This window comes from Aulonocara stuartgranti, assembly GCF_965226115.1.
Source record: "Aulonocara stuartgranti genome assembly, chromosome: 11".
Classification (NCBI taxonomy): Eukaryota; Metazoa; Chordata; class Actinopteri; order Cichliformes; family Cichlidae; genus Aulonocara; species Aulonocara stuartgranti.
In genome coordinates, this window is record NC_138947.1 from 9,708,881 (window position 1) to 9,723,980 (window position 15,100).

Genomic DNA, 15,100 nt, shown 5'->3' on the forward strand with positions numbered 1-15,100 from the left:
ATAGTTTCAAGTCGAGACTTCTGCGTAACGTCAAGGAAATGAAAATAAGTGGAAGCAAAAATAAAAAGGCCTGTGTGTGACTGATCTTTGTCTCTTCACTAGCTGTTCCATTTTATGCAAAACCCGGAGAATCACACAGTTACACTAGAGGCACCTTTTTGGATTGATCTGACTTTCAACACTTTCATTCTTATGAAAGAGTTGAAAGTCTCATGTCTTTTGACCAAGACATGTCCTTCAATGCACATATTAAACAAATGTGTACGACTGCGTTCTTCCATTTGCGCAACATCTCTAAAGTTAGAAATATCCTGTCTCAGAGTGACGCTGAAAAACTAGTTCATGCATTTATTACTTCCAGGCTGGACGACTGCAATTCATTATTATCAGGATGTCCAAAAAATATCTTTCAGTACTGGGCTGATCATTAGCTGCAGACCAAGAAGGAAAACATTGTCGTCATTGTGGAAGTATTCAACCTTCAGATCCAGAATAAATCGGATTTATTCCCCAGATCCTTGTTGCGCTTCCACGCAAATGTAAATGTGTAAATGTAAATGTAAAATGGCCTGTATTTATATAGCGCTTTTACTAGTCCCTAAGGACCCCAAAGCGCTTTACATATCCAGTCATCCATCCACCCATTCACACACTGGTGATGGCAAGCTACATTGTAGCCACAGCCACCCTGGGGCGCACTGACAGAGGCGAGGTTGCCGGACACTGGCGCCACCGGGCCCTCTGACCACCACCAGTAGGCAACGGGTGAAGTGTCTTGCCCAAGGACACAACGACCGAGACTGTCCGAGCCGGGGCTCGAACCGGCAACCTTCCGATTACAAGGCGAACTCCCAACTCTTGAGCCACGATCGCCCCATAGAATCCTCCCTTCCACTATCAGAATGATTAGGAGGATACTTACAGGCATGTGTTTGCAGAGCTGGGGAAAGCAATCATTTTCATCAGTTGAATCAAGAACAGAGGTTGCATGAAGATGCAACCGTTCAGTAATTCATGCATACAGTCAGCAATGCATCACTTCTTTGATGTCATCGAAGCACCTTCTGTCTGTGGTGGCTTTCATACATATTTCAGGAGGACTGAGGGTTTCTTTAAACTCAGTTCAGTTGATTGAGCTGGAGCTATGTTTAGCTATGTGTCTGAGGTATTTGTAGTTTCAGTACCGTTTTTGAGCTATGAGTGCACTTGTTGCCAAATGCAGTAGTCTGATTGGTCAGATCTGGGGACAGTTTACCCTGCCCAGGAAGAAAGGGCTACCCTCGTGTAGGCCCACAACCCAGAAGGTGACATAGAGTCAGGTGCAGTGTGTGCTGGGTGGCATTCAAGAAGAGAGACCCTGGCAGTCCATTCCCTAGCTATCAAAGTTGGATGTTGTAAATTAAACTTTCTAAACCCATGCAGGTGTGAGCAGTTAATGACCTTAATAAAGGACAGGGCCGTAATGCAACATGTAATTTAATTACTTGCCAGAGAAAGCTTTTCATTAACTTCTCATTTTTTAACTTTCTCGTTACAACACAAACCCATTCAGTTGCACGAAATGACACAGGAACCTCACTTTTTGCTCATGAGAGTGAGTCATAAGAGATGAGTTATTTTTACTTGTAAGAGTTATTTATGTTGACTCTGCTACAGTCACTTTAACTCTCGTGACTGCTATGTGTTTTACATGTGGGTTACTATTTTGATAAAGGTGCCATCGTAGCTCAAGAGTTGTGTGTTTGTCTCGTAATCGGAAGGTTGCCAGTTCGAGCCCCGGCTTGGACAGTCTTGGTCATTGTGTCCTTGGGCAAGACACTTCACCTAAAGCCTACTGGTGATGGCCAGGGGGGCCGATGGTGCGATATGGCAGCCTCGCCCCTGTTAGTCTACCCCAGGGCAGCTGTGGCTACAACTGTAGCTTGCCTCCACCAGTGTATGAATGTGAGAGTGAAAGAATAGTGGTATTGTAAAGTGCTTTGAGGGGTACTGAAAAGCATATATATAAATACAATCCATTATTATTGTTTCAAATAATAACTTTTACATTCCTTTTCATCATGAGTAGGATATTAATGATGAAAACCCAAACAGCAGATACGCCTGTAACCCAGTGCTGAGGAGAAACTGGACTTATCCCATACATTATGCCACTGTGTGGCATTTTTAAGAGTCAGTGGAGTTTTCTATGTGTTATGTAGTGTATGGGAATGTCCAGGTCCCTGCGAGATGAATGAGAATAGTGGGCGTATTAGTGGGAGGTGCTTAGGTGACAAAAGGCTGTGCACCAGGTGTGGAGTAGGCCTTTGTCTTGCTCAGTGAACGGGGTAGTAAATGTACTACTGGGTAGATTACTCACTATAGCTGATTAACTGACAAGCTGAATGTTTTAGTCGGACCAACACATATATATATATATTTAATTATCTGATATTTTTTGCATAGTTAATAAAGCTGCTTGTGACTGCACTCTAATGGGACATTTCTGACTGCAGTGTTTGTTTTAATTTCGCAAGAGTGGTCACCTATTGTCAGGGTTATCGCCACTGAAGAAATAAAGACTTTGGTTTGGACATTTTATTCAGTGATGGTGGAACAAATAACTTTGATAATAAAGTGTAAGAATAAATAAGAATAAGAAGAGAAAATATAAATATGTGAAACATAAATTTGCACATGCATGGCCAACACAAACAACAAGTCAGCAATACACCCACTGCAGCTCAGGGATTAGTCACAGGTCTTGGACGTGCTACAACATCATAGGACTTGATCTTAAGCACAACACTGGCAACTCCTCTCAGATCAGGCAGTGAGGTCTCACTCTCAGGCAGGAGGAACTGAAAATCTCTCAGCAAGTAGGCACTGAACAGAAAAAGCTCCATTTTGGCCACAGACTCTCCCAGGCAGAGCCGAGCCCCCCCTCCAAAAGGGATCAGGTCACGGGTGGAGCCGCCTCCACTTCCCCCTCCTTCATTCAGAAAGCGCTCTGAAAGAGAGAGTGTCAATACTTTATTTGAACTCTTCTGAGCCAAGTGAAATGAACACAAATCACACAGCGTTTGGGACAGTACCTGGTTTGAAGCTGTATGGGTCAGGCCAAACTTCAGGATCATGATGTGCTCCAAAAAGATTAGGAATGATGACTGTGTTCTTAGGGATGAAATAACCTGCAATGCTAAACATGAGGAGGAGCCATGTATTTGTCTTAATGCCAAGTATCAAGCAACACACATACATAACAGGGCAACAGCAGAAAATGTGTATGTGTGTATGCCTGTTTGTTTGTTGTTGTTGTTTTTTCAGGTTTTGGTTAATTTAAATAATGTCTACACATCTTCTTTCTGCACAATTACATAAATAAACAATGCTGGTGCTTGTTGTTTTAATAAATTACATTTTTCTAAAGGTAATTCAAGTGGATGTCTCTTCATAAGTCTGATCTTGGAGGAAGAGCGGTGCCAAATGTTGCAATACTTCATACTTCCAGCATCACATTCCAGCATACTTCATTAATTAAAACCACTCCCTTTGGAGAAATGTGAGACTGTGGGAGATCTGGAGACCTCAGCCAGGCTGTACTAGCACATGTATCTCACACATAAACACACACGCACACACAAAGACAATTGTGTTTTCATATCTTTGTGGAGACATCTAATTGACATAATGCTTTCCCTAGCCGCTTACCCTGACCCTAACCATCAAAAATAAACGAAATGAGTGCCTGATACTAAAATCACATTTTGATCCTCAAAAATGGCTTCAAACTCGTGGGGACATGGATTTTGTCCCCATAAGGGCTGTTGGTCCGCACAACAAAAGAAAACTTCAAATTTTTGGTCCCACAAAGATATGTAAACATGGTACATGTGTGTACACACCCCCATCTACACACACACACACACACACACACACACACACACACACTCACACATATACACACACAGGTACTTAGTCAGTAGTGCTTATTGTGTGTTGTGTAGTTCCTGCTATTTATTATGTGCAGGCTGACCTGCTGTCTCTGATGGCTCTGTGTGGTACTGCCAAAGGGGCGACTGGCCTGAGCCTGAGCACCTCACTGATCAGAGAGCAGAGGACCGGAAGTCTGTGTCTGTCGCTGTATTTAGGGTATCGGCCCTCCAATACTGTGCACAGCTCCTCATATACCAACTCCTGCACCTGTAGATTACATTAGAAAGGATGCATAAAAAACAAAAACATGTATTTTGTTTTAACTTTTTTTTGTTTTTTGGTAAAAATTCCCAGTGCCTCTGGTCTGTGCAGGAGGAAGGCCACCATCCAGTTTAGCCAGGCCGCAGTAGTCTCTGTTCCCCCGATAAGAAGGTCCACTGTTGCCATGTGAACATGAATATCTGTTAATAGCTGGGAACATGAAGACATGTAATTTAATACTTTTACAGTGTTGCATGTTTCCACTTCTAATTGTGATCTTGAACTAAGCTTGCTCTATCATCATAGTTTGTAAAATTATCGGGACTTCAGGTGATTTATTAAGGAAAGCAGTCCACTATCTCTCCTGGTATTCACTGTATGTACTCACCGCTTTGTCTTCTGTGTTCTGATTGTCAAGTCCCTGGAGGAGGGATCCTGTGATGACATCCTGATTTTTTTTGTCCTGTGACTGCTTAAATAAATAGCAAAAGTAGATTAAAAGAGAGTTATTTTGGATGTTTTTAAATAACTTGTGTGATTTTGTGTTTGGTTTCACAAAATCACAGCAAGTATTTTCTTTGTCTTGCGATCTGAATGATTTCAATTCATGAGATCATTATTTTCTTATCATCTTACATTACTAACCTTGTAATTGTTGAGATGTCTTCCTATGATTTCGTCTCTCCTGACCACCTCTTTCAGAAGATGGGCAAAAACAGGATTGGGTAATTTCTTTGAGAGAACAAATGACATGAAATTATTTTCACAACATGGTACTGGTTTTATTTATTTGACCAATAGTCTAAATGGTGGATATTTACTCTAAGCAGTGGGAAAGAGTCCAGGGCTGATATCCAAGCGGAGCCCCACAGAGCAACAATCTCATTGAGACATCTGTGCAACTCCTGCAGCTCCGATGAGCTCTTATCATACTACAAGACACAAAGTAATGAGACACACTGTCCAAAAACAGAGGGAACGAGATGTCGTCATGCTTATCCTCAAGAGTTTCACTTCCTGATTAACAGAACATTATGAATGTACCTTTTCTAAGACGGTGACATGAAAACAAACAGAACTAGGGGGAGAAGAATACTCACTTCTATTCCGAAAGCCAGAGTGGTGATGACATTACTGGCCGCCACAGTAAAATCCTCTGACAGATCTACAGCACAGCCTTTATAGCCCATCAAAACCTAAACAGTGAACAAACCTGTGCTTTATCCCGAGCATTTGGTTTGCAAAGTCTTCCTTCTAAAATCTTGTTTTCCAGCTTTTTTTAACTGTACCTTTAACAGATGCAGCGCTTGTCTCTCAATGACATCATGCAACGACTTTTTGCAGCAACGCTGCAGAGAACTATGGACAAGGCGATGTTGTGCCTTCCACTTTTCAGTATAGTCACCTAAAGATATGTTGCAACCTCCCCCAGACACAATATTACCTGAAAGAAATGAGTCAGGGTCATGATATCATATGACAACTACGCAGCCCAGTGCACTGAACTGAACTCTTTACCTGTGTATGAGATCGGTCTCCCGGCAAAGTCACACCATTTCTTCACCAGTGCTTCTCTTATGACTTCGCTGCTGTTCAGCACTACCATAGCTGAAACAACACGATTATAAGTGCAGTGTTTTGGTGTTATGCAATCTGAAATTTACTAAAAATGTCAACCGTTATCAATTAATGGATCATTACTTGTTGTTCCGCATTTAAGGCGATAAATGCTTCCATAGCGCTGTGCCAAATTTGTGAGGTGAATTGGTAGATGATCATGTTTCAGCTCCATCATATTACCAATGAGAAAGTGGCCGGGAGGGCCCGGGAGGGAAAGAGATGAGGAGCAGGGAAGAAACTGGTCCAGAAATCTAGAATCATCTCCTACACAGAATTAGAAAAGACAAAGTAAAATGGACAGGCGCAAACGATATAGAATAACAACCAGTTTCAGTTTTGTAAGTCTCCATATTTTTAATTTCATTATTTATTGCAACCATCAAAACCATATACTATAAAAAGACCGTGAATATATACTCAACTTGACTTACTTCCCTTATGATTTTCCTGAACATCTTTGTGTTTCTGACCAGAAATCCAATTCAGCACCATGAACAGCAGTACAACCAGGAACGCAGCTCCCACACTGACTATTGATATTTCCATTATCACTTAGAGTCTTCTCGCGGTGGTCAACACGCAGCCCTGAACATTTATAGTCCTCTCACAGGTCTTAAAGCCTGTCAGCTCGATACAGTGTTTGGTGTTTTCGCTATAATCAAGGACATCCAAATATTTGTTAGGTCAGCATGACTGTTGATGTGATAAATGCAGCACAAGACAGCCTAGACATGATTTGCACTCACTAAAGGGCATGTTAACACATTTTAGTTGACATTACAATCTGTCAAGCCTGTGTTTCTCAATCTTGTAACACGACGAACGCAGGGAGGTGAGAAATTGTAAATTGCTTTCAGGAAATAAAAACTCACGAGACCAAGGTTAGCCACATTTATTCCAATGGAGTGAAACAGTGCATGTTTAATTACAGTAGTAGTGGGGTGGCATACAATTTTGGGGCACAAAACACATTTGTATTGAAATGAATGAGTCAGGCAGAACAGTAGAACAGAATTCAAAAGTTACAATAAAATTAGTTGTTACGTCTGCTATAAAAACAGATCAGAAAATTACTTGCACATTGAATCAAATGAACTGACAGCTGCAGCTATCAAAACAACTATAGGTTATTTTATTCGGACAGAGACACAGAAACCGTGAGATCCAAGGTTCTCGAAAATTTCTGGAGCTTTAATTTTCTGTCAGATGCAGAGTTTTGATGGAGGCTGGTCCATCCTTACCCATGAGTTGCAGGGGAGAACCTGGAGGGTCTGAACTTCATCTCAGTGAAGGGAATGGAGGAGTCTTTACCTTTCCAGTCTATCCAGACTATTCCCTAGAGCAGAAACAGAAACAGAAAATCTATCTTTGGCCAGTGTGCTTTAAAAGATAAAAACGTTTAGAAATCAGCAGAGATTAGTCGTACCTGATTGTTACTGTTGATGCCATAAAGACCATTGAGGTTGACCTTGTAACAGTTTTTATACCACCAGCCTCCCATGTAGGCCTTGGCACAGTGGATCCCCATGGGATCAGGGTTCTTGTCTCGGGTTGAGAATGGACGACCGTTATGGTACCTCATAGAGTCACCTGTCAGAAAAGTGCATTGATATTGAGATCCAAATTGTCAGGTATAACTGCACTTGTTTTGTTTTAATGCAGTTTTTGAAACTGGACCTGCTGTTCCGGTGTAGCCAGACACGGTGAGCGTATAGTGCCTCATCTCTGAATCGACAGAGAAGTTCGTGTAGTGAGCGTAGACGGTATGGTTTCCTGATCGCATATCCACTCTCAGACTCACAGGGCCAACATTAGTCAGGTTGTGCAGGAGCTCATTTCCTGGTGGGAGTTGGGAGAAAAGATGCTGTTTAAGCAGATGTAGTGAAAACAAAAGAAAACACTTTGAATCAGAAAAAGTGATTAGAAGCTTGGCTTTATACTGTACCAAGCCAGAATTCTTCACTCAGGTTTCCAAAGCCAGCTTTGTATTCACTCCATGTTCTGAAAAAATCTGTTTTTCCATTCATCCTCCTCTGGAACACCTGCAAAACACAGAGACTGCTGTCTAAAACCCAAATAAAAGTCTATTTTTGACTTTTATTCAAGTGACTGCAGTTTGTCTTACTGTCCAGCCGCCTCCATCAGTCTCCATGTCACAGTAGACTCTAACTGCTCGCCCCTCTCGTCCTTGAGGGTAGATGTCCAACTCTCCTGAGTGCAGAGCTCCATTCAGCAGCTCCTGAGAGCACTCGGTAGGGAAAGGGAAGCGCAGTTTTCCTAACAGATAAAGAAAATTAGTTTTTAGAGTATTCACAAGATGGGATTACATTGCAACACGTAAAATGCATACCTGTGATGAATTCTGTGGTGACAACAGATGTATAGTGTCCATCTCTCTCGCCTTGCACCACAACAAAATAGCGGGACATGGGCAAAAGCCCAGTCAACTTGTACTCTGTGATGGTGGGCTCCAGAATCACCTCCTAATATAAACACAGTAACACACACAGAGCTTTGAAATTCTGTAAAAGTCGGGTCTCTCTTTAATTATTGTATACCAAAGATCAAAAATTGCAACTGACCTTTGTCTCCTCTCCGGCCACCTGATAGAGCACTTTGTAGCTGTGATAAACGGCAGGGGTGGCTCTCCAAGCTATGACTGCACTTCGAGCCCCAACTTCACTGGCTTTGACCACTGAGAGACACAAGAAGCCCCTTGGCAGTTTTTCTTTTTTCTTTTTTTAAGTTTACTCACTTAAAACTAAACATACTCTCTAGGTTGCTCATCCATGAAGGATTATTTTATTCTCTCTTGTTTAAGATTATGATTTTACTTCATTTTCCCACCCTTTTGCTCACCATTTGCAGTAGTAAATGTTGTTGAGATGGCCATACTCTGCAGACTGTCCTTCTGGCTCAGCACTTTGACCCTGTAGAGGGTGCCTTTCTGCAGGCCTCTCAGCTGGTGCTCCACTGAGTTTCCTGACAAGGTCACGGTCACTGTCACATTAGGAGCTGTGGCAATAAGAGCATTCCGCTTAGTCGCAAGCACTTATTCATTAGTCATTATGTCAGTGTGGCCACACTCACTCTTAGAGGACTCGTAGCTGATGACGAAGCGGTCTACTTTCCCTAGACTGGGAGTCCACTGCAGCACAGCTCTGGTGTCTGTCACATTGACAACTTGAAGATGCGTTGGAGGGGCGGGCACTGCAGTTCGGATATTATCCACAGTGTTTATGTTTTATTTTTGCACTCCAAGACAAAGACAGTAGCCTTTTATAATAGTAAACTTGTCTAAGATTGTACCTGTGGTGATGACGGATGTGAGTGGATCACTCTGGAATTGGCCTTGTGTCGTAGTTACAGTGATTATGTAGGAAGACCCAGCAGACAGCTTGGACAGAACAACATAAGACTGCTTAGAGCCCACTGTCACCAAGCGGTTCTCCCCTGTCAGGACGACAACAAGCACCACAATGAGACACTAAGAACATTTCCTAATAAACTGACATTAACCTTCACTTGGGTTGAGCTGGCATTAATTAAGTGTTTTATGCTGGATAACTCTGGTCTGAGATAAACAATATGAGCAGTACTTAACAGACCTGTTAAAATGTTGGTGTATGTGACCCTGAAGCCTGTGAACGTTGTCTTTGGTTTGGACCAGGAAACATTGAGAGAAGCCTCTGTGACATTACTGAAAACCATCTCTGTGGCTGGCTCAGGACCTAGCAAGAGAAAAAAGTACAACATAGTGTATCATTTGCTTAGATATTGATGGACTTATACATAAACGTTTTCCTGCTGTTATTACCTGTGGTTGCAGTTACTCTGTGAATCTTTGATCTTCTCTGTGCTGCTGTACCATATATATGCAGGACATAGCGCGTGTTTGCCCGCAAATTACTGAACTCCACAGAGCGCACATTACCCGGGACCACCATCGAGATCCTCTTGGTGTCAGCTTTAACTTTTGATCCATCAGCTTTCCTGGAGGAGGCAGTTGTGGTGGTGCGCTCACTCTGTACTAAGACTTCCGTTGCGTTCCTAGCTGCAGAGGGCTTTTGTCCTGGAAGAGCTTCCTCCTCAAAGTCCTCGTAACCATCTTCGTCTCCTTCTGTCTGTGGCTCTCTTCTGATCACAGTGAAGTTCTTAAACATCCCTTGGGGTGCTAACCATGTGACTGTGAAGCTGTGGGAAGATATGTTTACAGCCTTCACAGATCCTAATCCAGATCCTCCGGTCCTCTTGATGCTGATCCCTGAGTCATGGTGAGTTGTTTTGTCATGATGAGATTTAGTCTTATCTGATGCAGCTCCAATGGTTCGATTCAATACATCCAGATTTATTTGTGTTCCTTTCCCAGTCTTGTCAGTTTTTTTGTCCACAGTCTGCAAAATTAAAGTGTCTAATTTACCTGTCTTATTTGGTTTATGGCCGGATGACTGAGATACATTCTTTTCACCCTTCGTGGACTGCTCCAAAATGTCCTTGTCTGTTTTGGTTTTGGTTGTCCCTGTGCCCTTGGAGATGGTTGTGTCAGTTTTAGAAACCTTCTTCACATTGCTTTGTGTTGCATTATTTTGTGGTTCATCTTTCAGATGGTCGGACGTTGAAAATGTTCTGCTGCCAGTCCCATCTTTAATGTTGGTTTCTGAGGCTGAGGGTGTTGTTTTGCCTTTTCGGGTTACCTCCTTCTTGTTTTCCTCTTGTTTCGGGAGACTTTTGTCAACAGTTGGGCGACTGGTGTTTTCAGGATTTGAAGAACCTTTAGTAGTTGTTTTCTTCACAGCGGTGTCTTCTTTCACTTGTGTTTTATCAACAGCTCCTTTGGCATTAGTGGCTTCTTTAGGTGTAGTGTCAGTCTCAGACACATTCTTCTGGAAAAGTGTTTGTTCTGCTTTGGTATTTTTCTCCTGCATGCTGTCCTTTCCTTTTTTCACCTGCAGGATTACAGTCTCCACTGTTGGCTGGATGGTGCTCCCTTTGCTAGCTTCTGAAAAGCCCAGGGAGAGGCTGCATCATTCAAAGGTTACATAAAAATATTTATTTTTTCTCATTTTAGTGCAAACATAACTTACTTTTGCTACACTCGGCTCCTTGTGCACACTTACTGCAGTCTAGACCCATGAATCCTTTGTGGCAGATACATTTACCCTTCTCACATTTCCCATTGTCGCCACAGTCATTTGGACAGTTTGCAGAGCACGGACCTGGGCAGAAACAAACAGAACAAGGAATGTTTAATCCTGTCTATACTGAATAGTGTTTAAAATGATAAAATATGGTGAATAAATCATAAGAAAATGATACATTTATCTTTGAGAAAGGACATCTCTCTTTCGAGCCGAGCCACACGCCCTTTCAGTTCGGCCATTTCAGCCTCACACTCTCCACTGCAGCCACCAGGCAACAAGCTGATCTTATGAGTCATGACGAGTGGAGCACCAGGTTTCAGCTTCAGCTCCTGCTCCTTGGTGTTGCTTGAGTCGCAGCCCTCACTGATAATCACTTTGATGGGCTGCGAAGAGGCAGGCTTGTCTTTGCTGGATTCTTTGATTAAAACTGTGTCATTGGCAGAGGTTGTGACCTTTTCTTTGTCAGTTGTCTTTGCTGGAGTCTCCAGTGGCAACACAGTTGGAACTTTTGTGGGAGAAGGCTTGCCCTTGGACTTCACGTCATTGATGGTGGGGGACCTAGCAACAACAGTTTGATTGACAGATGGTGCGGGCTTGTTTTTTGTGGCAGCAGTGGACTTTATAAATGTTGACTGAGTATTTTGAACTACGGTGGTGGCAGGCCTGTCTTTGGCAGTATTCCCATGATCAGTTGAAGGAGACCTAATTAGAATAGTCTGATTGCCAGAGGGCTGAAGTTTGTGTTTGGTGGGTTTAGCACCGCTGGATGAAGCAGTCTTTGTGGGTGTTGGCTGAACATTTAGAATTCCAGTGGGGGAATGCTTGTCTTTGCTTCCTTTTACTTCACCACCTGAGGCTGACTTAGGGGACTTAGTCTGGTTAACTGGGACTGTGTGCTTGTCTTTGTTTGAGAGGGTGCTTCTGGGTGTAGTAGCCTTTACCACTGACGGAGTGGTTTGAATTACTGTTGGGCTGTGCCTGCCTTTGGTGGTCAGTGTAACATTGGCTGTTGGAGATTTTTGCTTGGTAGCTGGAGTGGGTAAAACTGTCTGATTGATGGCATTTGGCTTAAGGGTGAGCTGGTTGGTCTGTTTGTCAGGGAGATCAGTGGTTTTTGGTTTTGAACGGGTAAATGCTGCACTGGCTTTGGTCACATCACTTCCTGTGGAGTCTCTCTTCTCATTGGTTGTGGTTTGAATAGAGGGAAATGGGGTGAGAAGGAGGAGTAGTCCTAGAGTAAATAACATTTTGATCCAGCAACTGTGGTCAGAGAAGCTGTTGCTTCAGTGGAACTGAATTTACGTTACTGTAAATCTATGAATTCCTTCTTCTATATTTTGCTTTTTTCTTTGCCAGGTCTCACCTGGAAATGAAGACAGAAATAAAGAAAGAGCTGAATTATGGCAGAGTTGAATGCAGGAAACACTAACGTAGGCCATTTTATAGCTGATTTTTGAGTTCCAAGTAGGACTTTAATGAGCATACATATATCTTTTACAGGACTGACCAGCATCACATTCACAGAGCTTCCATTCACACTTAAAGCTCCTCAGTAGAACTGGCTAATCAGAGACTGGCAGCAATTTAAAAAGTGGTTAACTGACAAGACATTTCTGGCTTCTAAGTACTTACTTTTTCTATTCAGTTTCAAAAAACATTTAGATTTTTTTTCCTGAAAAACAAACTTACTGAAAAATTCTAATTGTTTTTGTTGTTTGTTTTTTGTAGTCTATTGCTTAAAAATCTATTTTTCAATTGTTTCAAGTTTTTCCAGAGAGGAAAATACGCATATGATGGAGAACTCTCAAAAATAAAATATCAGATATGATACACTAGGTGTTAAAGTGTTAATGCAGAAGCTGTATGCTGTGAGCTGACCTTTAGAGCTAACTAAGCAGATTTATTTAAATGACCTTTTAAGTATTTCCTTTGAGCTTTGCCACTTATATATACTATAAATATGCTATATACCTAAATACTCATAACTGGAAAACATGTCCAAACCTCTGTTATGTGCTTTTTACAATAAAGCTGCTGTAAAAATTGACACAGACATGCATCCAGATATTCAGAAGTGTTCCAAGTGTTCAGTCGTAAAGTGACTGCTGTTCAAACCAAGTAAGGTCTAAGTCACTGGACACTGAGCAGGAAGGAAAAGCTGACCTGAGTGGGAAACTCAGAGTGTGCCACTGAGACTATGTGGCCAGGTAACAGAGCTTTACTGTAAGAACTGTGGGACACAGTATGTCTTTCACTATACAGACGGTTACATAAAGCTCGTCACCCACAACTCATAAAACCACAAAAGAAAATACGTCCAGCCTTGCTTTTAAATGGGCTTCAGTGCTGGTTGAATTAATAAGTCTTCTTTATTTCTAAAACTGATAGAATTCATTTTGATTCCATGATTAAAACTAAAAGGAAAAATTTAGCAATAATGGGTTTTTTTTTAAATTGTTTTTCCACTGCACTCACAAAAACTACTATTTATAAATCCTTTTCACTGTAAATAAAACAAGGAAAGAATCAACACCAAAACCCTTTCTACTCATTAAGACACAGAAAATTATAACATTATACTCTACAAATAAACAATAAGATTAAAAACCCATCCACACAAACACACCTGAAAGTAGGATGCTAGTTATTCCAATGCAGTTTTCACAAAAAAGGGGAATAAAAAGTTGCACTTACTTGAATAATGACTTGGTTCTTTCTTTATCTCTTTCTTTGACTTTCTCCCTCCATCTAATTGGAAGAGTGGACACAGAACTTCTTCAACTAACCTGAGAGGAAAGAGGTGAGAAGAAGGACCACCACTAGAAAGGAGGAGAGTGATAAAGTCTGCTCCTACTTAAGGAAAATCCCCCCACCCCCACGCCCTTTACCAAATCTTATGGTCCCACTCTCTCAACCACCATGAAAAATATTTGTATTGGACTTACAAAAAGGCATGGTATTTTACACTGGTTTCTGTATCTAACATGACAAGTTACTCTGTTTTATTTGCTTGCACAAAGAAAGCACATGTTTGCTTCTTATAGCTGAAAATCCACTGTTGATTCAAGAGTTGATTCAAAATGACTTCATTTAGTTTGTCTCAACAACACACTGAATTGTTGAACACGGCAACTGAATTGCTGAATTGTTTAAAACAATCAAATAAATCTTATCTATTTACCGGTAATTTAAAATTATTATGACTCAGCTTTGCAGATTGTATAGCAGTTATTTCACAAATGTCTGTCACATGTAACTTGCCTTATCCCAAAGATTGCTGCTAGCAGCACACAGTTTTTGGCTGAATAAAGCCCCGGTGTGAGAATCATGATTCATCTGGAATACATAACACTGTGGGCATTCAGAGCAGACTCTGGGGGACAGGACCCTCTCTCTATATGAATCGGCTGTTTGTTGGAAGTAATGAGATGTAACTACGTGGGAGTTATGTAAGTGACCAAATATCCAGCAGATTTAAGGAATCCTCTGTGGATGCATTGCATCTCAGACAAGATGGCCACCCACCAACCCACCTTTTGTAAACCACATGAAGACAAGTAGGCTATATCAAGGGTGTAGAGCAAACAAGGTATGTAAGTGACATTCATCTAAATGTACAAGAGAGCATATAGGTTAAGACACTGCGCTAACATAAGAAACATAAGAGGTAAGAAACTATGGGTGATACAGAAGAAGCGTGTTTTCTTTTACTTTTACGTCTGCTCAATCCATATATGTTACAGTGTGTGTGTCTGTGTGTGTAAAACGTCAGTTATTCAGCTTTTGTTATTTCATACTTTTGTTGCAAATATCTTGACGTAGCTAGGTTTTTCTTGGTAGACACAACAAGCAACTTACAATACACTGTTGTGGTATTGGAATGTCAATAACAAGCAGATAGTAAATGTATAAAAATCGACAATAATTGCATATTGAATTATGGGGATTCCAGGCCGGCAGGAGTGCAACATTAACAGCTGATGCTGCACAGCAAAGCTGCTGGCGTCACTTGCTTTCTTAAAAATGGCATACAGTGTAACAAGTACTACTGTTAAATTACGGAAAACTGCCGGCAACAAAAAGGTTATTGTGCAGTTATTTTTACAGTGTACCTAATGTAATGTAAACTGCAGAAATAGTTTCTTTTAAAAAAAAACATATAA

At 41.4% G+C, this 15,100-nt stretch overlaps 2 protein-coding genes across 2 annotated transcripts; both read right to left on the reverse strand.

The window, feature by feature from the left end:
* Window positions 1-2,624: 2,624 nt before the first annotated feature.
* Window positions 2,625-6,342, reverse strand: cyp21a2 (cytochrome P450, family 21, subfamily A, polypeptide 2; the record flags this gene model as incomplete). Its single annotated transcript, XM_082550260.1, has 12 exons — window positions 2,625-2,989; window positions 3,075-3,178; window positions 4,016-4,182; window positions 4,273-4,386; window positions 4,565-4,648; window positions 4,822-4,908; window positions 4,998-5,108; window positions 5,277-5,372; window positions 5,466-5,620; window positions 5,695-5,784; window positions 5,878-6,060; window positions 6,219-6,342. The coding sequence occupies 12 exons, from the start codon at window positions 6,340-6,342 to the stop codon at window positions 2,724-2,726; spliced, it is 1,581 nt and encodes a 526-aa protein (XP_082406386.1). The 3' UTR covers window positions 2,625-2,723.
* A 331-nt stretch (window positions 6,343-6,673) lies between these two features.
* On the reverse strand, window positions 6,674-13,714 carry tnxba (tenascin XBa). The gene is made up of 15 exons (XM_082550436.1): window positions 13,632-13,714; window positions 11,113-12,300; window positions 10,881-11,012; window positions 9,614-10,795; window positions 9,405-9,527; window positions 9,106-9,249; window positions 8,887-9,006; window positions 8,656-8,811; window positions 8,379-8,491; window positions 8,147-8,279; window positions 7,922-8,073; window positions 7,742-7,838; window positions 7,474-7,635; window positions 7,223-7,386; window positions 6,674-7,132 (listed from the first exon to the last, which is right to left on the reverse strand). The coding sequence occupies exons 2-15, from the start codon at window positions 12,182-12,184 to the stop codon at window positions 7,034-7,036; spliced, it is 3,849 nt and encodes a 1,282-aa protein (XP_082406562.1). The 5' UTR covers window positions 12,185-12,300; window positions 13,632-13,714; the 3' UTR covers window positions 6,674-7,033.
* Window positions 13,715-15,100: the final 1,386 nt, after the last annotated feature.

Excerpts from the sequence above, each read along its gene's own strand:
- tnxba (XM_082550436.1), bottom strand. The coding sequence starts at position 12,184 with ATGTTATTTACTCTAGGACTACTCCTCCTTCTCACCCCATTTCCCTCT. Across the intron at positions 9,528-9,613 it reads CAGAGTAACTGCAACCACAG|GTCCTGAGCCAGCCACAGAG; the intron begins GTAATAACAGCA and ends TTCTCTTGCTAG. Across the intron at positions 7,133-7,222 it reads GCATCAACAGTAACAATCAG|GGAATAGTCTGGATAGACTG; the intron begins GTACGACTAATC and ends TTTCTGCTCTAG.